The 24,526-nt window shown below is 44.0% G+C and overlaps 1 protein-coding gene and 1 pseudogene across 2 annotated transcripts in view; one reads left to right on the top strand and one right to left on the bottom strand.

Moving 5' to 3' along the window:
* The first annotated feature begins 630 nt into the window (after positions 1 to 630).
* Positions 631 to 24,526, top strand: part of CD38 (CD38 molecule) — a 35,473-nt gene continuing 11,577 nt past the window's right edge. Inside the window, exons 1-2 of one of the 2 annotated variants that reach the window (XM_070399110.1) lie at positions 631 to 737; positions 1,653 to 1,895. In XM_070399110.1, the coding sequence (XP_070255211.1) occupies positions 721 to 737; positions 1,653 to 1,895 (260 nt within the window). In that variant the 5' untranslated portion in view covers positions 631 to 720. Of the gene's footprint in view, positions 738 to 1,505; positions 1,896 to 24,526 lie in introns of those variants that run through there. The other variant, XM_070399118.1, reaches the window with a different exon arrangement.
* On the bottom strand, positions 22,438 to 22,532 carry LOC139000147 (U6 spliceosomal RNA; annotated as a pseudogene).

The raw sequence follows: 24,526 nt of genomic DNA, 5'->3' as shown, positions 1-24,526 counted from the left end.
CTCATTTCACTGAGGAGCAACCAAAAGAGCATGTCCGAGGTCACTGCCAGCAAGTCCACTGACCTTCCAACCCCTAAGGCCACGCTCTCTACCTTCCCTGTGAGGGGTGGCAGAACTCCCTCCCACACCTCCCTGTGCCAAGGACCCTGAGAGAGGAGAGGCAGGGGATGTCTGGGAAAAGCCACTTGGTTATTCATTGAACCACCACTTAGCGTGCTCGCTGCATGCCAGACATTTTCTAAGCACAATCCATGGAGGATAGAAAGGCACCCCCTTGCACATGCTCACAAAACAAGTAGGAATAGCGAAAACTGACGGCATGCTTACCAGGTAGCAGGCATTACACGGAACATGCTGTCAACAGGAACTCACTCCTCATAAAAGCACTATGCAGTGGGTACTGGTATTGCCCCACTTTACATCTGAAGCACAGAGAGGCCAAGTAACTTACCCCATCTCGCCCAGCCATTGGGTGATGGAGCTAAGTTTGAACGCAGACCTTTACCAGGATGTCACTTAGGAGAAGGGGTAAGGCTTAGGTGGAGCCTTTAACAGGGGGCTGAGCAGGCCTTTGTCAACGCTAAGTAAACGGGGAGCATTGTTTCGAACGGCATTGTTTGTACAAAGGTGCCAAGGCAGGCATCCAGGAAGCAGTGTGACTAAAGTGTAAAGTTCGGCCAAAGGGAGCTGGCCGAAAGGGGCAAGAGCATAGAGTGTGTTATGAAGGCATCTGCAGAGTAAGTTGATGGTGGCTGCCTCCCCCTCCCTTTTATTTTTTATTATGAGGGTACGTTTATTATTGAGGACAGTGAAAGAAGGGAGAGCTTAGCATAGAAGAAGCAACAGGAGAGCCTTCGCAGGGCTGCTTTGGCTCTCTAGAAACCTTACAGGAAAGAAATGAGTGGAGGCGGGGCAGCTGTCAGCTCCCTGGGAACCCAGAGAAAAGGGGGCCTCCGTGGCAGGTTCTGAGAATTAGCCCTGGAGCAGCTGCCGCTGACCATAGCTCCTCTGATTGCAAGCCTTGTGTGGTCTCTTAGCGTTTAGAGGCGGGGGAAGGGAGGAGAGGCAGGGGATGTCTGGGAAAGGCACAGGGGTGCTCCTGGGAGGGTCCTTTGTCTTGAGGGCTTCATCCCTCTCCTCAGGCAGGTCTCAGGGGAGGGTTTCAGCAGAATAGTCCTGTTTTCCAGGTGAGCTCTTTCAGACTCCTGGTTTCTTCTGATTGGTCCCAGTCAGGGCAGCGGGTCAGTGGTCATTGCAGCTGACCCCCGGCGCTACTCACCTGGCTTTGCTGCTTTTCTGAGCCTGGAGCCTAGATGTCCTCTCTAGGGAGGTGACCTGTAACTGGCTGTAAATTGCTCAGTTAGCTGTCGCAGTTTCTCCATCCCCCTTGTCAAGGAATTTTCCTAGCTTAGATGACTCTCCCCTGGCTCAAGTCTTTTAAAGTCCTTCAAATCCTCATTGGTCTGGCAGGCCAGGGAACTTTGAGGGAGGGGCTGGGTGGGAAAGGAAGCCCAGAAAAGGCAAGTGAGAAGTAAAGGGGAAGGTGCAGTTTCCGAAGGGGCAGCCCTCTCCACCCTTTCTGCCCCGCCTGGCCGGGCCTCTCCTCCCACTCTACCGGCTGACCCTGTAGTGGCCCCCATGTCCGACCACAGATTCAGCCCCGTGCCCGGGGAGGAACCCGGCTGCCACCTCTCCAAGAAAGCCAAGGTCTGTCTCGGCATCCTCCTGTGTGTCCTGGTGGCAGTGACGATCGTCGCGGTGGTGGTCGGAGTCCTGAAGTGGCCCCGGGCGCCCCAGCACCGGGAGTGGAATGGGACGGGCACCACTCCCCATTTTCCGGAGATCGTCCTGGGCCGATGCTACACCTACACTCAGGTCCTGCGGCCAGAGCTGAGGTGAGCTGGCGTCTGGGGGGCACAGATGGGCGCGGCGCTGCGGCTGATGCGCGCGGCTGGGGGCGCGGGGAGCTGTCTGATGGCCGAAACAAAGCCTCTTCTGTTTCTGTCCGCTGAGAGCCCGCTGGCTTGCCATTTCGCGCGCCCCTTGCAGGAGCCGGGAGCTGTGGCGCGGGGCGTGTGCGCGGGGGCCGGCTCAGCTGTGAACACTAGGCAGAGATGACAGCCCTCTGGGCAAGGTGCCCGGAGCCCGGAGCCCGGAGTCCGGAGCCCGGGCCGTCCTGACCCTCAGCCCCCGCTCGGCGCCCAGGGCTGCAGGGACAGAAAACCACCGCAGACGTGCACGCGGGGGTGGGGTTTGTTGGCATTTTCTACTTCTCATGGGTTTTCCGTTCCCGGTCTCTGACCTGAACATGCCCGGAAGGTTACAGGTGACACCTGCTTAAGTGGCTTGCAGAGTTTGACCTGACGGAATGGCGTCAGAAGGGCCAGACTTCTGAAATGAGCTTCATTCTTTAATAGAAAACAGCACCCCCAGCACCCCGAGTCCTCTTGCGCCGTCGTGAAATGAATGTGACTAGAGAACTCATTTAACACGACAAAGCAAAACAGGAACCACTTTAACAATTGAGTTATAACTTAAAGGACAAGGTGAATCAGCTCAATGAATGGATGAATGGGTCCAAACCCTGGAAGCACCACCCACATCAGGCCAAGGGACCAATGCCCGAAGGTTCCTCGTGCCCCCTCCCCGCTGGCTGCTAATCTCTCTCCTAAGAGATCCAGTTTCTTGACTGCTGTTCCCAGGGCTTGGCTTCCGCCAGAGAACACATTTTTGAAGTTCTACTAGAGTAGAACAAGCTGGGAAGCTACTGTTCCGGCTGCCAAAAGCGAGTTTGAGATGGCATACTTCTGCCTCCAAAACGCCTGCAGCCTGGGCTGGGAGCGGTGAGAGCTCCCCACTACCCACCCCCTGTTCCCCTGCCTCCGGAGGTGCTCAAGGGTTCAGTTCTCATGCAATACCCTAGGTTTTCAGCGCAAATTGTCCAAGTCCAAAGAGGGCCAGGGTCCCTTAAGTTTTGCTTACAAATAATTAACTAGTTAATTGAAGGAGAAACTAGAAGTTGAGGCTTTCTTTCAGGTTGTGACATTTAGTACTAATTAAATCAAGCCATATCCAATCCGAATTGCTAAAGATAAAAGCGATATTTTTTAATTTTCACCTTAATTTGACATTTTTAAATATTTGCTGTTGTTTATCTTTGGCTAGCACATCCATATGGCAAGCAGGATGCACCACAGACTTTTCATGTTTGTCAGGATGTTTGCTCACTATTAAACACACACACATGTACACATATCTAATCGAATAAAAGAGAAACATGCAAATTGACTGAACCTTTGCTACGCCCCAAGCCACGCCCACCAGCAATCAGAGCAACTATATGCAAATTAACCAACCAGGATGGCAGCTGGCAGCCAGGGAGCTGGAGCAAGCAGGAGGCCAAGCTTCCCACCTGCCCTGGCTGGCTGTGGCCTCCGCTCAAGGAAACAAAGTTTCAATTATAGAAGATAAATAAATCCCAGATACCTGCTTCCAGCGAGCCTCCACTGGGAGCTTGGGTGGCTGGGGGCCGTGGCCAGCCTGCAAACAGCCATCAGCCCCTCACCCAGGATGGCCACATCCTCATGGGGTGAGGGTCCCTGCTGGGGGGCTTGGCCAGCCTGCAAATAGCCATCAGCTCCTCACCCAGACTGACCAGGCACCCCAGCGGGGACCTCCACCCTGAAGGGACTGTGGTCAGCCTGCAAACAGCGATCAGCCACTCACCCATGCTGGCCAGACACCCCAGCAGGACCCCCCTCCCTGAGAGGGTGTGGCCAGTCTGACAATGACCCTCAGCCCCTCACCCAGGCTGGCCAGGCACCCCAGCAGGGACCCCCACCCTGAAGGGGCTGTGGCCAGCCTGCAAACAGCAATCAGCCACTCACCAATGCTGGCCAGGCACCCCAGCAGGACCCCCCTCCCTGAGGGGGTGTGGCCAGTCTAAAAACGACCCTCAGCCCCTCACCCAGGCTGGCTAGGCATCCCAGCGGGACCCCCACCCTGATCTGGGATACCCTTCAGAGCAAATCAGCTGGCCCCCACCCATGCACCAGGCCTCTATTCCTATATAATAAAAGGGTAATATGCAAATTGACCCTAACAGCAGAAAGACTGGGAATGACTGGTCACTATGACACACACTGACCACCAGGGGGCAGATGCTCAATGCAGGAGCTGTCCCCTGGTGGTCAGTGCGCTCCCACAGGGGAAGCTCTGCTCAGCCACAAGCCAGGCTGATGGCTGCCAGTGCAGCGGTGGTGGTGGGAGCCTCTCCCGCCTCCTCAGCAGCGCTAAGGATGTCCGACTGCAGCTTAGGCCTGCTCCCCGCTGGCAAGTGGACATCCCCTGAGGGCTCCTGGGCTGCCAGAGGAATGTCTGACTGCCAGCTTAGGCCCCATCCCCTGGAGAGTGGGGGGTCATCTCCCGAGGGGTCCCAGACTGTGAGAGGGCACAGGCTGGGCTGAGGGACCCCACCCCCCGCCACCGAGTGCACAAATTTTTGTGCACCGGGCCTCTAGGGTATACATATATATGTTCAACATATACCTGTGTATGCATGTACATATCTTCACAATATTAACAGGAGCTATCTTCCTTTTTAAAAATGTATTTTTATTGATTTCAGAGAGGAAGGGAGAGGGAGAGGGAGAGAGAGATAGAAACATCCATGATGAGAGACAATCATTGATCAACTGCCTTCTGCACACCCTCTATAGGGGATTGAGCCTGCTACCCAGGCATGTGCCCTTGACCAGAATAGAACCCGGAATCAAACCTGGGACCCTTCCATCCATAGGCCAACACACTATGTATTGAGCCAAACTGGCTAGGGCTACAGGAGCTATCTTCTGTTAGTAGTTTTTGAGCATGCAGATATCTCACAATACATGTTTTCACACTATACATGGGTTAGTAGTTGATGCAGTACTATGTGCCAGGCACTTGAAATATCAAAGCATTTATCCTTAACAACTATATGAGGCAAAGACTACTGCTGTCTCATTTTCCATATGAGTAGACTGAAGCAGAGACCTTGAGTACACTGCCAAAAATTGGCTCCATACACTGAACGCAGTCACTGCTATGGTAGAGTGACCATAACATTTATTGTTCTTCTCTGGAGACATTTTGAAAAGAAAGAGGATGCTATTGATAATTATTCTGAGTCACAGTAGACTTAAACCTGAATGTGTGGTCAATTTATCCTTGTGGGGTTTAGTGAAGGAACTCTGGAGCCACCGGCTTGGGTTAAAATATTGGCTGTAGCAATGTAACTTTGGGCAATGACCTTCCTTTCTCTGTGCTGCAAGATTCTCAACTATAAGAAAGAATGATGGTACCTAACATGGAAAGATTGTGAGGAGTAAAAGGAATAATCCTGATATATACTAAGTGCTGAAATGCTAATTTTTTTGAAAATGCAATATCACAGATTTCTTTCAAAGTAAAAAATGTAGAGGAAGGCCAATGTAAAAAATGGATGCCTCATATTAGATTTATTTAAATCAAAATCCAGTAAATCAGTTCTCTGATGATGGAATTTGTTATTTTTAGCTTTTTACTATTATTCTCTCTCTTTTTTTTTTTAACTTAACAGTTGGTGTTGGAGATTTTCCAATGTTGGTACATACAGATTTACCTCATTTTCTTAAACAGCTCATAGTATTCCATAGGGTAGATGTAAACATTTCCTTGTGACAGTAAATTAATTTCCAATGTTCAGTCCCATTCATTCATTCAACAAATATTTGCTGAGCATCACCTATGTTCCAGGCAGTGATGTAGCTACTGACAATACAGGAGTGAATGACAAAGTTCCAACTCTCAAGAAGCTGCCAGCCTAGTTGGGAGAGACCTGTCTCAATGAATGTCTTTGTACAGATATTGTTGTGTGCTTATGTTTCTGTAGGATAGATTTCTAGTGGTGGAATTAGTAGATCAAAAGAAGAATTATGCTTATTTAAAATTTTAATAAGTATTTCTAAATTCCTCCAAAATAACTGGACCACTTTATACTCCCATCACCATCTATCAGAGGACAGACTTCCAAAAATCTCCTCATTACCAAATAGTATCAACTCTTTCTCAGTATGAGGAAAGTAACTTCTAATTCTTCCCTGTTTGTCAGTGAGTCTTCACATGTGAGTTTATTCGCCATTTATATGTTTTTCTGTAAATTTCTTGTTCAGATCATTGCTGATTTCTACTGAGCTGTTTATTTCTTTTAATGGGAGTAATTTATATATTGTGCACTATATATATGGACTCAGCCACTGAGCCATGCTGGCCGGGTCTTTGGTATATTTCTATTAGCTCCATTAGTGCAGGTGACAGTGTAACTAAACTTTACACCACTATATAACACTAGAGGCCGGTGCACAAAATTCGTGCATGAGGCGGGTGGGGGGGGGGGGGGGGTCCCTCAGCCCAGCCTGCAACGATGCCAGCGTCCCTTGCCCCAGCTCCAGCCAGAGGCCCCTTCCCTCCTTCCGCATGACTGGAGCCCCTCCCCTCCCTCTGTGTGGCCGGGGTGCAGACGCTGGGCTCACGTTGCCAGGGCTATACCACCAGCATCCCACCCCAACCACTATGGGTGCCACCATATTTGCCATGGAGTGATGGTTAATTTACACATTACTCTTTTATTAGATAAGATGGGTCATCTTTTTCTTAGCATCTGGTAACAATTTCCTCTGTGTCTGTCCAGCCTTCATGAACAGTATCCTTGAGGTCTTATGTGTGCTGCCTAGTCCCCAATGCTAATGCCACATGTTGTAGTCAGGGTTGTCCAGAGTAACAATGATAGAGATAGAGAGATATTGATGGCCTTTAAGGAATGGGTTCAGGTGATTGTGGAGGCTGACAAGTCCAAAATCTGCAAGGTGGGCAAGCAGGCTTAAGAGCCAGAGAAGAGTTGATGTTGCAGCTCAAGTTTAAAGGCCATTAGCTGGCAGAATTCTCCTTTTTAGAGGGGATATCAGTATTTTTCTTAATACCTTCAGCTGATTGAATAAGACCCATTCATATTATGGAGAGTAATCCACTAAAAAAAAAAAATCTATGGACTTAACGGTTAATCTCATCTAAAAAATACCTTCATGGAGACATCCAGATAGGTGACCAAATACCTGGGTACCATGGCCTAACTAAGTTGACACATAAGATGAATCATGATTTGCATGTTTTAGGTTTTTGGCATGTAGCATCTCACTTCTAGGTACCACTTCCTGTTCTGGTTTTCTATTGCTGCATCATTAACTACCTTAAAGTGTAGTGACTTAAAACAATAAGCATTTATTATCTTTCATGATTCTGTGGGTTGATTGGATCAGCTGGATGGTCTGCTTCATATGATATCAGCTGGGGCTGTGATCATCTGAGGGGCTGACTTGGCTGGAACATTCAAACTGTCACACTTATAGGATGGAGTCATGGCACCTGGGCTCAGCTGGGACAGCCGGACCTCTGTTTCTCTTTAAACCATCTCATGGCCCCTCCTTCCCTGTGATCTCTCCTTGTGATCTCTCCATGGTGTAGCTGGACTCCTTCAGAGTTCCTAAACTCTTAAAAGTGGGCCCATCAGGTCTTCTTTAGACCCTTAATTGGCACATCACTTCCACCACATTCTATTGGTTTAAACAGTCACGGGTTGAGCCCACATTCCAAAGAAACAAGCGCCACCCTTGGATGGGGGAGTAACACAGATTTTGTGGACAACTGTAACCCTTCATATACCTTTATGTTTGTTTTCCTAATTTCATTTCCTTCTAGTCTTTTTGTTTTTCTGTTACATCTACTGCTCTTTCCACTTTATTACCTTTTATTAACTACTAGAGGCCCAGTGCATGAAAATTTGTGTACTGGGGCATGAGGGGGGGTCCTTCAGCCCAGCCTGCCCCCTCTCACAGTCTGGGAGCCCTCAGGGGATGTCCTACTGATGGCTTAGTCCCGCTCCCCATTGGGAGCGGGCCTAAGCTGCGGTCTGGCCTCCCTCTGCGGGAGGCGACCGGCCAATCAGAGGAAAGCACTGCCCCCATCATCCCCTCACTGCTGCTGCTTCTGGCCTCCCTCTGCAGGAAGCGACCCAACCCGGTGATCAGGGGAAGGTGACACCCACATCATGCCTCTGCTGCTGCCACTACCGGCTGCGAGGCTGCCTGAGCCTCGGCCCTTGCAGCCATTGCAGCTTGCCTGAGCCTTGGCTCGGCCCTCGTTGCTTGAGCCTCAGGCCCCCACAGTGGCAGCTGCCATCCGTGCTTTCCTGAACCTTGGGCCAGCCCTGGGCAGTGGCTTGCCTGAGCCTCGGGCTGGCTCTGGGCAGCGGCAGCCGCCATCCATGCACCTCTTGGTCAAGTCCCTGCTGGGGACGCAGCAGCATCAAGTCCCTGCCCACCCGCTTGCGCCTTGCAGCTCATGCAGCCCTGCCCACCTGCTCGCTCCCTCCTGGTGATCGCTTGTTGCGGTGTGAGGGTGTGATGACCACATAGGATATTTTAAAGTGACAAAAATCTACTATATTCCTCCTGCAATATAAGCTTTTTGAGTCTAGGGACTTTTGTTGACTGATATATCAGGAGGACCTAAAATAGTGCCTGTAATATAATAAGCAAAATATTGATTTGAATTAAATGAATGGTATACAAGCTAGTATGTTAAGAATAATAGACATAAAGAAAGCCATAATTAATATATCTCCTCAATATACTAGTCAATACCATCATTTCCAAAATCCATCAATTTCTATATTGGGCACTTGGATTATTGTTTTCGCTTTTGTGTTAATAGCTTCTTAGCGTTAGGACTTGATTTTTTTTTTATTTGTTCCTTTTCCTTGGTTTTCCTTTCCCAATATCTCTTACTCCCACAGAACCCATTCCCTGCCAGCCTTTTAGTGTTGAAATAATCCGGGAGTATTACATGCAGAAAACTCCTCAACCGATCAGTTCTGGCCATCCTATCTGAAGGTTCACACACAGGTGCTATCTTCTAACCAAGATGGCCCTACGCATATGGGACCCACGTGGCCCAAGCCTCAACAAAGTGTCAGCAAATTGTTAGCCCTGACACTCCGGGGAGTGTCCAGGCAGTAGTCAAGCCCCAGGGAATGTGGGAGAGTGGGACAGAGCCTGCAGGAAGATATGGAGAGCCAGCACCCCGAGTAAGATGGACCTCCACGGAGGCACCTAGGATGGTGTGGCTTCATTTCCATGAATCTTCTCACCTTGGGGAAAAACAGCCGTGCCCATGAATTGCAGGCAAACATCCTGATGGCTGCCTTCTGTCTAGGGATGGGAGCAGACCCTTCTATGACAGCTCTCTTCCTCGCTGCCCCAAGTGATGCTAGGGTCCTGGAAGGCAGGGATTGTTTTCTTCACCTCTGTGTCCGTTGCTGCCTGGAACATTGCTCTTCACATTGTAGTCTCCTAATAGGTGCTTGCTCCATTAAACTCAGGTCCACAACATGCTGGTTGAAGCAAACATAGAGTGAGACACTTAATCAGAGAAAATTCTTCATCCATTTCACTGTGTCCCCTAATGATCATTTTTGTGCCCAAAGTGACTTTCCTTCTGACTCCTCTATCTTCATTTCACAATTTATTTTTGTTTCCTTTTCCTCTTCAAAGTTTCTAGCAAGATGACTTGGGGCCAATCCTTCATTTTTATTTCCCTGTGCCTCTCATTTTAATGATGTTAGCATTTTATTAGCTTCTACTCAGTAAAATGTATTAGTGCAAAATGTACAAAAAAGAAAACACTTAGTAAGCATTTGGTAAAGACTTACTGGGTGTCTGGTGCTCAGAGTAGGACTGGAGGCTTCGGGGAGAAAAAAAACACAGGTTCTGATCTCCAGGGCCCTGCAGGGGTGCCGGGGAGGACTGGCCTGGAACTTAATGCTGCAGGACAGCCTGATCTGTAACAGCAAAAAACTTTCTACGTGATTGAGGGGGGGCCCAGGGGTTGGGGTGAGGTGCTTCTGTGCTGTTAACTCTCTGCTAGATCCTGTAGGGGCATATCAGATACAATCAGGTACCAGTCAAACAAGAAAATATGAGAACTGCTATGAGCCAAGTGCCAGCAGATGCCACAGAGATTCAGAAATGAGCATCGCTAGCCAGTGGGGCAGAGTCAGGAAGGGCTTCATGAAAGAAGTAGCATATGAGGTCTTCCTTCTATGATAGAATTTCGGATAAGGTGTGTTCTGAATAGTGTGTGTTACTCTGTTGAATGAAGCCAGAGACACAGGTAAGAGTCTACTTCTGAGGGGGAGATCAGGCCACTTGATGGACCAACACTCTTTAGGGGTTGTGAAACCTTGGGAAGATTCCACTGGTGGGAGGGTCTGGACCTCATGTTGGCTCTTTCACAACCTGGACTTTCTCAGCACACAAGATACTCTGAGGGTGACCTTACTTGCACAGGACAGAATTCCAGCATGTTTTTCCTTGAGAGTGATGGAATGGCCATCTGCTCAACGTCTATTCCCAGTTAGACCCCAAACTTCATCAGAGCATCGCATGCCCTCACATTCACCTGTGCATCCTCAATGCTCAGTTCTGTGATCACCACACTTCCTTAAATCCCACCTTGCATTCTGGGGTTTGAAGCCAGAGACCAGTGAGTAGCCAGGGAGTCTTAGAAGCACCTAGCCAAATATGGAAGGTAAAATAGGGAAAGCGAAACAAGGCTCCAAGCTGTGGGGCCTGGGTGCTGCTGTGGTCATAAACCTCTCAGCATAGTAGGAATAGAGGTAATATACCTCAGCATAATAAAGGCCATGTATGACAAACACACAACCAACGTCATATTCAATGGGAAAAACTAAAAGTATTACACTTAAGATTGGAAACAAAACAGGAATGTCTGCTTTTACCATTCTTATTCACATAGTAATGGAAGGTCTAGTCATAGTGATCAGACAAGAAGAAGAAATAAAATTGGAAAGGAAGAAGTAAAGCAGTCATTATTTGCAGATGACATGATACTGTGTATAGAGAACCAAAATTCCACCAAAAAACTACTAGAATTGATAAATAAATTCAGAATACAAAATAAATGTGCAGAATTTAATTGCATTTTAATATACCAATAATGAACTATCAGAAAGGGAAATGAAGAAAACAACCTCACTTACAATTGCATAACAAAATACCTTGTAATAAACTTAACTAAGGATGTAAAAGACCTGTACTCAGAAAATTATAAGACATTGAAGAAAGAAATTAAAGAAGATAGAAATAAATGGAAGCATATACCATGTTCATGGATAGGAAGAACTAATATTATTAAAATGTTTATATAACTCAAAGCAATCTATAGAGTCAATGCAACTCCTGTCAAGATACCAATGGAATATTTCATAGAATTAGAAAAAATATTCCAAAAATCTATATGAAACCACAAAGACCCCAAATAGCCACAGCAATCTTGAGAAAGAAGAACAAACTTGGAGGAATCATGCTACCTGATATTAAACTATACTATATATAATGTCATAGTAATAAAAATAGCATGTTACTGGCATAAAATCAGGCATATAGATCAATGGAGCAGAACAGAGTCTAGAAATAAACCCACACCTTTATAGTCAATTAATATTTGACAAAGGATGCATAACATGCAATGGGGTAAAGATAGTCTGTTTAATAAATGGTGTGGGTTAAATTGGACAGATATGTACAAAAGAATAAAACCATCTTCTTACACCATACACAAGAATAAACTCAAAATGGATTAAAGAGTTAAATGTTAGACTCAAAACCATAAAAATCCTAGAAGAAAAAAGGCAGCAAAATCTCAGACATTTATCATGGTAATATTTCCTTCTGATATATCTCCTTGGGCAAAGGAAACAAAAGAAAAAAATATACAAATGGGACTATATCAAACTAAATAACATTTTTGCACAGCAAAGGAAACAATCAACAAAATGAAGAAACAACCCACTTGAATGGGACAGCATATTCACTGATACATCTGAAAAGGGGTTAATATCCACAATTTATAAAGAGAATTCAACACCAGGAGAACAAGCAACCCAATTAAAAAATGAGCAAAGGACCTGAATAGACACTTCTCCAAAAAGGACATACAGATGGCCAAAAGACATGTGAAAAGATGCTCAATATTACTAATTAGCATAGAAATGCAAATTAAAACCACAAGAAGATATAGCCTCACATGGGTCAGAATGGCTATCATCAATAAATCAACAAACAACAAGTGTCAAGGATGTGGAGAAAAGGGAACCCTTGTGTATTGTTGGTGGGAACTGACTTATGACCCAATGATTCCACTTCTGGGAATATATCCAAAGAAAACCAAAACACTTATTCAAAAGACTGCATGCACTTCTATGTTTGTTGCAGCGTTATTTACAATAGCCAAGATTTGGAAACGGCCCAAGTGTCCGTCAGTAGATGAGTGGATAAAAACAGCTGTGGTACATTTATGAGAGGAATACTACTTGGCTGTAAAAAAAGAAGGAAATCTGAATAGATCTGGAGAATGTTATGCTAAGTGAAATAAGCCACCCAGAGATGACAAGTACCATATGATTTCACTTATACGTGGAATCTAATAAACAAAACAAACAAAACAGAAACAGACTCGCCAGGCCCATGTGGTTCAGTGGCAGAGTGTTGACCTATGAACCAGGAGGTCACGGTATGATTCCCGGTCAGGGCACATGCCTGGGTTGTGAGCTCGATTCCCAGTGTGGGGCATGCAGGAGGCAACTGATCAGTGATTTTCTCCCATCACTGATGTTTCTATCTCTCTCTCCATCTTCCTTCCTCTCTGAAATCAATAAAAATATATTTTATTTTATTTTATTTTATTTTATTTTTTTCCATTCCTAATTTTTTTCTTTACTCAATTCTTTTTTTTTTATTTTTATTTTTATTTTTTATTTATTTTTCGCTAAAAGTATTACAAAGGGTATTACATAAGTGTCTTTTTTCCCCCCCCCACCCTTGACAAGTCCTGCCCTCCCTTACTCCCCAGTGTCTTATGTCCATTAGTTATGGTTATATGGATGCATACAAGTCCTTCGGTTGATCTCTTACTCCCCTCCCTCCTGTCCCCCAACCCTCCCTGGCCTTACCACTGAAGTCCGACAATCGGTTTGAGGCAGCTCTGCCACTGTATTTATTTATTGTTCAAAAGTTTGTAATGGTCTTAATTATCCATGAAAGAGTGAGATCATGTGGTATTTTTCCTTCATTGACTGGCTTGTTTCACTTAGCATAATGCTCTCCAATTCCATCCATGCTGTTGCAAATGGTAAGAGTTCCTTCTTTTTAACAGCAGCATAGTATTCCATCATGTAGATGTACCACAGTTTTCTAATCCATTCATCTACTGATGGGCACTTAGGCTGTTTCCAGATCTTAGCTATGGTGAATTGTGCTGCTATGAACATCTGGGTGCATATATCCTTTCTGATTGGTGTTTCTGGTTTCTTGGGATATATTCCTAGAAGTGGGATCACAGGGTCAAATGGGAGTTCCATTTCCAATTTTTTGAGGAACCTCCATACTGCCTTCCATAGTGGCTGAATAAAAATATATTAAAAAAAATAGAAGCAGACTCATAGATGCAGAAAACAGACTGGCAACTGTTAGAGGAGAGGGGGTTGGGGACTGCATAAAAAAAGTGAAGAGATTGAGAAAAAAACAAAAAAACAACACCAAACAACTCATAGATGTAGACAACAGTATGGTGAGTACCAGTCTTGCAGTTTGGCACAGTGGGGACTGAAACTCAACTCTTTCTACCCTTGGACTCTGCAAACCCATTAGGTTGGTGAGAAAACTGAGGCATGGAGTGATTTTCCCAAGGTCCAGAGCTGGTAAGCAGTAGGACAGGCACAGCCTGGAGCCACAGTGTCATATGGCTTTCAAGAGCACACTCTAAGCAGCTCTCAGGGTGTGGGGCAACCCATTTCAACTTTACTGGCATTTCTGTAGACTGCAAAGGAGGCAGCTGGTACATTTTCTGTCTGTCTCAAAGGTGAGTTAAGAGGCTGGTGTGTGGTCACTGGTCTCCTCCTATTAGGGAGACAAGGTGCCAGAGTTCCGTGCTTTGTCTTGGTACTTCAGGAAATATTACAGGTCTCTGCAGGTAAAGCAGCAGAATGCCATGTCCTGCCCTGGTTGCCAGGACATGTTCTTTGTGGTTTAATCTCGCCTCTTGAACCATAACCTCTTAGACCTGAGTCAGGAAGGACATAGCGCTTACTAGTACTCTGTACCCTTAATCCTGTGTCCCCAGGAAGCTCTAATTCATCACAGCACCGTGGGTGAGCCTGGGTCCAGTCTCACAATCCTCAACACAGCAGAACACATAGATGCTGCTAATTGGTTAGAGTTGTTCCAAGTGATGACATCTACTTCTAGTGCTGCTTCAGAATCCTGATGTTTGTCAGGAGCGAGGGGTGGCAGGATGAGAAGCTGGATAAAGAAGTTCAAAGACCTGGGGCTGCTTGGCTTGGAGAAATCTGACAGGAGATATTCAGGGTGTGCAGGTTCAAGAACAGTCTTGTTGCAAGGGGTTCAGATGTGTACTGTGCAGCTGTATAAGGTGGAATCAGAGCCCCAAATAGCAAAGAGTAGAGAATAGCAGCCACATTTGCACAGCTCATTGCAATTCAAATTCATTTGTTGAAGCAGAAGGTTCAAAAGGTTAAGAGCATGATTTCATAACCTGGAGAATCAACACGTGTCAAAGATTTATGAGTCAGGAAATGATAAAGTCAGTTCAAAGAACATTTGTAGGCACTAAGTATTTATAAGTACTTAAAAGGGAGTATTATAATTATATTTATAGGTTAGATATTAAGCTGGTTAATGTTCTACAAGGTAGTAAAATGCCATAGGTTTTGGGGATATCTTTCTTTTAAAAAAAAATCTTTATTGTTCAGATTATTATACATATTCCACACCCCCCCCCCCCCATAGCTCCCCTCCACCCGGTTCCCACCCCACTCCAGGCCTTCCCCTCACACACTGACCTCGCCCACAGGTGTAAGCTCTTTGTCCTATCTCTTCCCGAAACCCCCACATCCCTTCCCCCCTGAGAATTGTCAGTCTTCTCCCTTTCCATGCCCCTGATTCTATTACATTCACCAGTCTGTCCTGTTCATCAGGTTTTTTATTCATTTGACTTTTAGGTTCACTTGTTGATAGTTATGTATTTGTTGTCACTTTGTTGTTCATAATTTTTTATCTTTACCTTTTTCTTCTTCTTCCTCTTCTTAGAGAATAACCTTCAGCATTTCATATAATATGGTTTGGTGGTGATGAACTCCTTTAACTTTTTCTTGTCTGTGAAGCTCTTTATCTGACCTTCAATTCTAAATGATAGCTTTGCTGGCTAGAGTAATCTTGGTTGTAGGTTCTTGCTATTCATCACTTTGAAAATTTCTTGCCACTCCCTTCTGGCCTGCATAGTTTCTGTTGAGAAATCAGCTGACAGTCGTATGGGTACTCCTTTGTAGGTAACTAACTGTTTTTCTCTTGCTGCTTTTAATATTCTCTCTTTGTCTTTTGCCCTTGGCATTTTAATTATGATGTGTCTTTGTGTGGTCCTCTTTGGATTCCTCTTGTTTGGGGTTCTCTGCGCTTCCTGGACTTGTAAGTCTATTTCTTTCACCAGTTAGGGGAAGTTTTCTGTCATTATTTCTTCAAATAGGTTTTCAATATCTTGCTCTCACTTGGGGAAATATTTCTTTAGGACAGAAATTATCCACATCTCTAACAGACAAGATCTTTAAGTTACCATCAAACTTCGGGAAGTTTGATAGTATATAGCAAAGATATTCATTCTGCTAGATAATGATTTCTTAGATAAACCAGTCAAATACCTCTACTTCCCCCACCCCCACCCCCAAATTTCCTTTTGTTCTTTCTCAGAGGCAAATAGCGCTACTTGTTTTTCCTTTATCTTTCCAGAAATGTTCTCTGAATATATAAGTTTATATTTATTTCCCCCCACATATTCTCTCTTCTGTCTCACTCCCCGCCCCCACCCACTTACCAATGTATCTTGGTGATCAGTGTACTCTCATTCTAAGTTACATAGTGTTCCATTTGATGGACTATTTTTGTTACCACATCCAGACTTGTATTGATGGACACTGGGGTGTTTTAAACCTTTGCCATATATTTCAAAAATGCTGCATCAAAATCCTCATGTGTATAAGATAGAATCCTGGAAGTGGAATAACTAACTTAAAGAATAAAATGCCGTTTTAATTTTGAAAACATATCCAGCTTTCTCCTTATGAGGCAATTGTCTTCTTGAGGCAATGAGAGTTTCTATTTTCCCATAACTTCACTACACAGGTTGTTTTGAACTTTTTTTTTTATTATTTTCTGATTTTTAACAATGTCATAAGGGAAGATGTTACTGCAGTTTTATTTTAATTTGTCTTTATTTTGGGTTTTTGCCCTGAAAATGAACTTTGTTTTTGCCAGCTAAATACCTAATACTCTGCCTGTCTCTCAGGAAGCACGCTGCATTTATTGGACAAAAGAATGGAAATCTAAAATAGATAAAGTTGTATTTTATTAATATAAATATACATTATAAGTTCATGTTTATAACAATTGGATAGTATAATGATGATAAATATATTTTAATGAGTATAAGAAATTGAAGTAAAGGGTTACAAGATTTTCACAGAATGATCAGACCCAGATGATATTTTGTAGAATTGAATACCTGAAACCTGTATAATTTTATTAACCAATGTCACCTCAATAAATTCAATAAAAATAAAAATTAAATAAATAAATAATTTGTTTTGCTTTACAGTTTTAGGATAATTTTCATTTCAACAGATAAATATCAAGGAACTGGCTTAATATTATAGGAGAAACATACTCAGGCTTGGAATGGGGATAAAGGGTGAGAGTTTAAAAGGATACATTTTAGGATATTGTTTTATTTTCTTTTTCTTTTTTTAATATATATATTTTATTGATTTTTTACAGAGAGGAAGGGAGAAGGATAGAAAATTAGAAACATCAATGAGAGAGAAACATTGATCAGCTGCCTCCCGCACCCCCCTCCCCCCACGGGGGATGTGCCCGCAACCAAGGTACATGCCCTTGACCGGAATCGAACCCGGGACCCCTCAGTCTGCAGGCCGACGCTCTATCCACTGGGCCAAACCGGTTAGGGCTATTTTCTTTTTAATATATTTGTGTTGCTTTCAGAGAAGAAGGGAGAAGGAGAGAGAGAGATAGGAACATCAATGATGAGAGAATCATTGATCGGCTGCCTCCTGCATGACCCCTGCTGGGGATCCAGCCTACAACCCAGGCATGTGTCCTTGACTAGAATCGAACCCAAGACCTTTCAATCCACAGGCCAACGCTCTATCTACTGAGCCAAACCAGCTAGGGCAGGATATTGTTTTCTCAATGATACACTCAAAATATATTTTTTCCCAAGATCTTTCCTGAAATAAATTTACAAAGTACATTATCTGACAATAATCTAGGAATCAATAACAGAAAGATTAGCATTGCATTTGGAAATTAAAACAGCTCTTGACATGACTTCCTTGATGATAATTCAGATGCTTAGTTCTCTGTCTTCATATTCCTGGATTGAGCAAGAGCATCTGGCACAGTTAATAACTTCTTCCTGCTTAATATACTTTCTTCACTCCGCTTCCAGCATAACCAAATCTTCTGCTTTTTGTCCCGTATCCCTGGTTGTATTTTCCCAATGGTTCCTCCTTCCAATCTCTTATGTTGAAGTGTCCCAACACTCAGTTCTTGGTCATCTTCTTTTCTTTGTCTTTTGGTTGCTTTGAATAGTCTCACAGCTTTATTTCTTCTGAACTTCAGGCTCATATACCTTTCTGCTTATTCCACAGCTTCACTTGCATGTGTAATAGACATTTAAAACTCGGTGTGACCCAAATTGAACTCCTGATCAAAGCCACCTCCATCCAAAGCCTTCTTCATCCCAGTTATCAGTAACTCCATTCTCCCATTGTCTCAGGTCCCAAACCTTGGAATTATCATTGACCCTTTATTTCTCTAACACCCCACATCCAGCTCATTAAGGAATTACAATGAATCCAGAATCTACTATTTCTCACCGTTGTCACTGCTACCACACTGATCTATTAGTAAATCATCATCAGCACCTGCCCAGATTAATAGTCTACCTACCTCTGCCCTTTCCTTCTTTCAGACCATACTCAACAAAGCAATCTGAGAAATCCTTTGAAATGTAAGTAATATCATGTATCTCCTGTGCTCAGAATTCTCTATGGCTTTACAGTTCACCATGAGTAGAAGCCAAATTCCTTGCAATGACTTATGAAACCTGCCAAGCCCCATATCATTATCCTTCTGACTTCATTTCCATCTACTCTCCACCTTGCTCACTCTGTTGCAGCCACACTGGCTTCTTTGGCATTTCTTGAACATATCAGGCATCAGGGCCTTTGGTATGGCTGTTCCTTCTCCCCAGAATGCTGTTCCCTTGGATGTCTGTATGACTAAGTCCCTCACTTCCTTCAATTCTTTGCTCCAATGTCATATACTGTCCACCCTGTTTAATGCTGAATACTGCCACCTCCTTCTGTACCACTTTTGACCCCTTATCCTACTCTACTTTTAGTTTTTTCCATGGATCTCAAACATGTCTAGGGTACTCTATAATTTGTTTATTGTTTATTGTTTAGAGTTTCCCTCTGATAGAATGTAATCTCCCACAAGGACTAGTATTTTACATGCCCATAAATGTGATTAGCACATATTTGATTCTCAATAAATATTGTCCCAATTAATGAATTATGAGTTCTAATCTTTCCTTTGGCCTGAAGAATCTTCTGATTTTAGTTCTGCTGAGAAAATCCCAAGTGCCTCAGCGAATCTCACGAATCGCTCACCTCTACCACAAGGTGGCAGTCTTTGCCTTCAATACCGACTCCTGTAGCCTCAAATTTGAGAACTACTTGAGGTAAACTTCCTGTTTTCTTTGGGCCAAGACAACCTGCCCTGCAGGACTTGTCAGCAGGAAAATTCATCGAATGTGTGCAATTGCCCCTTGAGATCTAAGTGCTTTTAGGATTTAGGGTGTGTTAGCTTTCCCTGGAGAACAACACATTATGAATGTGATGTTGCTTTACTGACAGGGAGTTGAAATATAATTGCTAGTGGAAGGGTGTAGGTTTAGAGTGAGAGGACAGCATAGTGTCATGAACCCTGAAGTAGCTGACAACATACCACCTGGATTTAACCACCAAATATATCTGCTTTTCCACCCTAGCATGGATGTCAGAGCATAAGACTTTAACTCTTTCTGCCTCATCTCTCTCGCCCCATTCACTGTATACATTGCCTGGGAATAACTGCCCCATTCTGGTCTTCAACTTATCATGTTGGGAAATGACAACCCCTCTGGGGTCTAAGGGTCTCACTTCTGTTAGGAACAGCCTCGTTATGAGACTAGTGCATTGAGTTTAAATTTCCTGTGGGAGGCAGCACTGTCGGAACTAATCAAATCACCTCACACCTGCCAGAATGGCTACCATGCACTGATCAACAAATGACAAGTGCTGGCGAGGATGAGGAGAAGAGGGAACCCTAGTACACTGGGAATGCAGACTGGTGCAACCACTATGGAAAATAGTATGGAAGTTCCTCAAAAAAATTAAAAATGGAGCTGCCATTTGACCCAGTGTCCCACTACTAGGAATATATCCTAAGCCCAAAACACCAATATGCACCCCTGTGTTCATAGAAGCATTATTTATAATAGCTAAGATCTGGAAACAGCCCAAGTGCCCATCAGTAGATGAATGGATAAAAAAAGCTGTAGTACATTTACACTATGGAATACTATGCAGCTGTAAAAAAAAGAAGGATCTCTTACCCTCTGAGACAGCATGGATGGGCCCAGAGAGTATCATGCTAAGTGAAATAAGCCAGACAGAGAAAGACAACATCACATGATCTCACTTATATGTGGAATCTAAGGAACAAAAACTGATGAACAAAATAGAAAAAGAGAGAGAGGGCGACTCCTGGAGGATAGGGTAAGTGAGGAATTGTCTGGGGTCTTTTGGAAGGAGCAGAGTAGTAGGAAGGGGAGGATGGAACATGGACCTAGAATCCTGACATTTGCGCTCAGCCCACACTGCAAGCAGAACACTGCTATTAGGCTAAGACTCCAGCTCAGCAAGAAAACTTACTAACAAATGGAGACTTTCAGAAGCTGTTCCTGGAGTTTCTGCCAAACATAGGCACTGACTAAGGCATGCTGATTCCCCCAGACCTTTGATTCTTTACATCCCACCCAAGACTGCCTATTATCATCAATGTCCCTGACCCAAGACCACCAGGGACACACTGCAGATGAATAAGGGTGGGCTTTCTGGTTCTTTGCAAGAAGAATGAGCATTCATTGTGGGGATCCATGGGGTCAGGGACAGTTCAGTTCAAAAATGTTAGAAAGGACTTACAGGATTTGGGTTTGTTTTCTGAAATGTTCGAGGAAATTTCCAGGAGATTGGCTTTGCATGGATGCTGCCATGAAGCAGAAGGGATGGGGGTAATTCTGTGATCGGTGTCAAAACTAATCAAATCAGCCAGGCTGGAGGAATGGAGCAGAGCTGAAGCTGTCATTGGCAAAGAAGCAGCAGGCACTATATTTGCTACAATAAACAGATGTTTGGTCATATTTGTGTGGTTTGGACATTGTTTTTACCTGTAGATATTGCTGTCTATTGTAGTCATACAATGACCATATCTGATGTTGGCGTCCTTAAATTATGCTCAGTAGAAGAATATCAAGGCCACCTGGCAAGTGCCAGAGTCTGTGTTTCCCTTTTTCATCTCCAGTATCTCCACATACCATCTTGCACACTCTAAGTCCCAGGGAGGAGGGAGAGGCAGCTGGCTAGTGCTGTCGTTACTTAATTTGGGAAGAGGGACAGTCCTGGGGAAAGAAGGAAGGCAAGTGAGCTGGTCTAGTCTCCTTGTCAACAGGACTTTCAGGTAGATCCACTAATGACATTTGCTAGAACAAAGAGACCTGTCTCTGTGTCTTGAGTACCCTTTGCAAGAGGCCCTTGGTTCAAGGATTACTCATTGAAAACAAATTCAGAATCTGTAGACATGAGTTCCCGGGAAGCCATGCAAAGTGCAGAGCTCTCCGGGGAATACAACGGAGCAGTTCCATCACTTCAGTCCCTTTGGCTGTGTGAGGAGCCTTACACCACCTCACTGGGTGGCTGGTCTATTTTTTCTGGGCCAGGCAGGTGTATCCCATGTAGAAAGGCAGGCCAGGATCCAGGAGGGATGTTGGATGTGGTGCCTTTTCCTTTCTCTGTCTGAGCCTCTCAGTTACTTGTCTCCTTGGCATTTTAAAGTTTGAGTCTGGGTATGATCTGTGATTTGTGAGAGTGCCATCTGACAATGAGTCTTGCTAAAGGAAGTCTTTAAAGTAGAGAGAATGCTCCGCTGGAAGACCTTCGTGTCACTACGCCATCCCAACCCCTCTAGTCAACTGTTGATGCTTTCTATTGAGTTCTTTATAGCAGTGATGTCATTTTTTTCATTTCTTCTTGGTTCTTCTTCATTTCCTCTTGGTTCTTACACATATTGTTGAATTTGTCTTCCATTCTTTTCATCCACCTTATGACCGTTTCTCTGAATTGTTTCTATGACAGGTTGCTTGCCTCGATTGCCTCCATTTCATTTACTTCCTTTTCTGGTGATGCCTGTTTTTCGTTCATATGCGGGCTGTTTCTTTGTCTCCCCATGATCTCTCTTCTCCAGGTGCTTGGTTATGTAGTTCTCTCTCTGCTGCGTTGATTTAAATGCACAAAATACAGCACAACAAGGCATAACACACAAGGCACTGAACAAAAATGTATTCACAATACTAATAACCCCAAATAAAGGTGACCACCAGAGCAAAGAGAATTAGGGGATAAGGAAGAAAGAAGAGAACAAAAAGAGAAAAAGAAAAGAAAAGGAGTGCAAAAATGAAGTTGGGAAAAGGAAAAAAAAGTAAGAGAGAAAAGAAAGAGAATGAAATAGAAGAGGGGAAGAAACTATTTATATGGGGAGAAAACTCCAATAGAACAGCCACTAATCCCAACAAATTCCCACAACAGATCCCTAGAGATGAATGCAAATACAAACAACAACTAATATCAAGCAAGGCAAGGGAACACAGAAGCAAAAAAATAACTGGGGGGAAAAAAGCCAACAGAAAAATAAAAAGCAAAAGCAAAACAATCTCACAAACAAGCATAAAAAAACCCAATATACTCAACAATCAAGCAAACAACAACAAAACGACAGAGAGAAAAAAAAATTGGATAGTGAAGAAAGAGAAGAGAGAGGTATATATGGATTTAGAGCAGGGGATTGGAAATTAGATATATAAGTAGGGTGAAATAAAAATATGGAATGCTTCAGGAATTTGCGTGTCATCTTTGTGCAGGGGCCATGCTAACCTTCTCTGTTTAGTATATGTGCTGCCGAAGCGAGCACGCCATCCCAACCCTTACTTCACATCATTAGGCCTTGAGAAGTGGGTGGGGCACAATGCTAAGTCTTGCTTGGTTATTGTCTTTAACTGGTTGAGGGATGAGAAAAGACACTGCATAGTCAAAAGGTGCGGGGAGGGCAACTAAGGGCGCTTGGGCCTGAGGTTCCCTTGCTCTAAGACATTCCATGGTTCTCAAATGTTTGGTTTAATTGCTCAAGCAACTTAATAAGAACATGAAAGTGTTGTTTTGACCCCTGAGTGTAATATATGTTTATTATAAAAAGTATAAACGTGAGGTTAGGAAGCAATTCTTATATATCTAGTAACTAAATATAGCTATCTTTATAAAATGGTTTAATTACTTGTTTTTTTTTCCTTCAATTTTTAAAAATTGGTGGTGATCAGACCATATTTTCATTTAAAAATTTAACCCTTCTTTTTGGATAATTCATGCATCCATTTTTGTATTGAACCAACAATAAAGAAAACTATAAGGCAAACGTGTAAGTTCCCCTTATTCCTCTTCCCAGAGACAACCCCAGTTACCAGTGTGCTACTCAGCCTTTCTTCTATTTTCTGTAAGTTGAAGTCTACTTTTCTCACTCAGTGGAAAATAACCACTCACCAAGCTATCCCAAGCTGTGTATAAGCACATCGTTCAAAGGCTGCTTTATAGTCCACTGGGCAGAGGCACCCTAGGAAACCTCCCCTCCTCCTTGGCGGCACATCTCTACTCATTCTGGACCCCGTCGAAGGAAGCAAAGCCAGAGAGTGATCAAATAGAAACTCACAGTGGTTACAAATATAGATGGATTTTCCATGTCACAGCAACTGGAGGAGCAAACAAAGGCAGATCCTTTTCAAAGAGAAGATACTGAGTCACTCAGCCAAGGCCTTTTATTGAACCCTGTTTCTGTCCTCTGTGGTAGAAAATTAGAACGTGTTCTACTGTTTATTGTGTTCTCATATTTTAGTGCCTCGAGCAAGTCACCAGTGCTGTAACTGTAATTGATTCTGTTCTTTCTCTGTCCTGCACTGTGATATGAGTGGTTAAAGGGTAGAAATAGTACATACTTATCTTTACAGCCCTGTGCCCATTGTGAGGCTCTAATGGGCTCGGGATGAGTATCTACACTAATAAAAGAGAAACATGCAAATTGGTGTCACTCCACTACACCCACCAGCCAATCAGATGAGTATGTAAATTAACCCAACAAAGATGGCAGTTAATTTGCATATGCAGGCAGAAAGTGAAGACTGAAGACAACGTAGAAGGAAGCCAAGTGCTGCAGAAGGGAGCGAAGCTTCAGGGAAGCAAGCAGGGCGGCGGAGACGGGAGGGAAACAAGCTGGTGGTGGAGGCGGGAGGGAAGCAAGCGGGGTGGTGGAGGCAGGAGCAAAGCCCACCTCGGGGAATTTCGCTCCCTTCTCTGCTTCACTCGGGCAGCAGGAAGCCATATTCTTTCAGGAATCTTCCTGCAATGGGCCTCTAGTTTGTGGAATAAAAGAGTGGGTGGAAGAAGCAACCCAAGTGTCATGACAGATGAATGGATAAACCAATGCAGTATGCACCTACAATGGAATGTTACTCGACCTTAAAAAGGCAGGAAATCCTAGCACATCCACAACATGGAAGAACCCTGAGGACAGTATGCCCAATGAAATAAGCCAGACACAAAAAGAAAAATACCTTATCTGAGGTACCTACAATAGTCAAATTCATGAGGCAGAAAGTAAACGTGTTATTATCCCCTTTTATAGATGAAGAAACTGAGGCTGGAGCAATTGAATAGCCTGTCTTGAAAGGTGATACTTTCCCACCACCAGGGGCTATTTAAAGGGGACCTGGAGTGAAAATTTCTATTTCAGACTGTTTTCTCCTGTGGGGCCCACTCAGTTTTCCAGAGTGATTTTCCAAAACAAAAATCAAATGAAGCCACTTCCATGCTTAAAACCAACCAATGGCTTCCCATGGTAATTAAAGTACAATTTGAAAT

This window comes from Myotis yumanensis, unplaced genomic scaffold, assembly GCF_028538775.1.
Source record: "Myotis yumanensis isolate MYYU_CA2020_CCGP unplaced genomic scaffold, mMyoYum1.0.hap1 SCAF_1, whole genome shotgun sequence".
Classification (NCBI taxonomy): Eukaryota; Metazoa; Chordata; class Mammalia; order Chiroptera; family Vespertilionidae; genus Myotis; species Myotis yumanensis.
The sequence above is the reverse complement of the archived record's forward strand: the minus strand, read 5'-3'. Positions and strand labels throughout refer to the sequence as shown.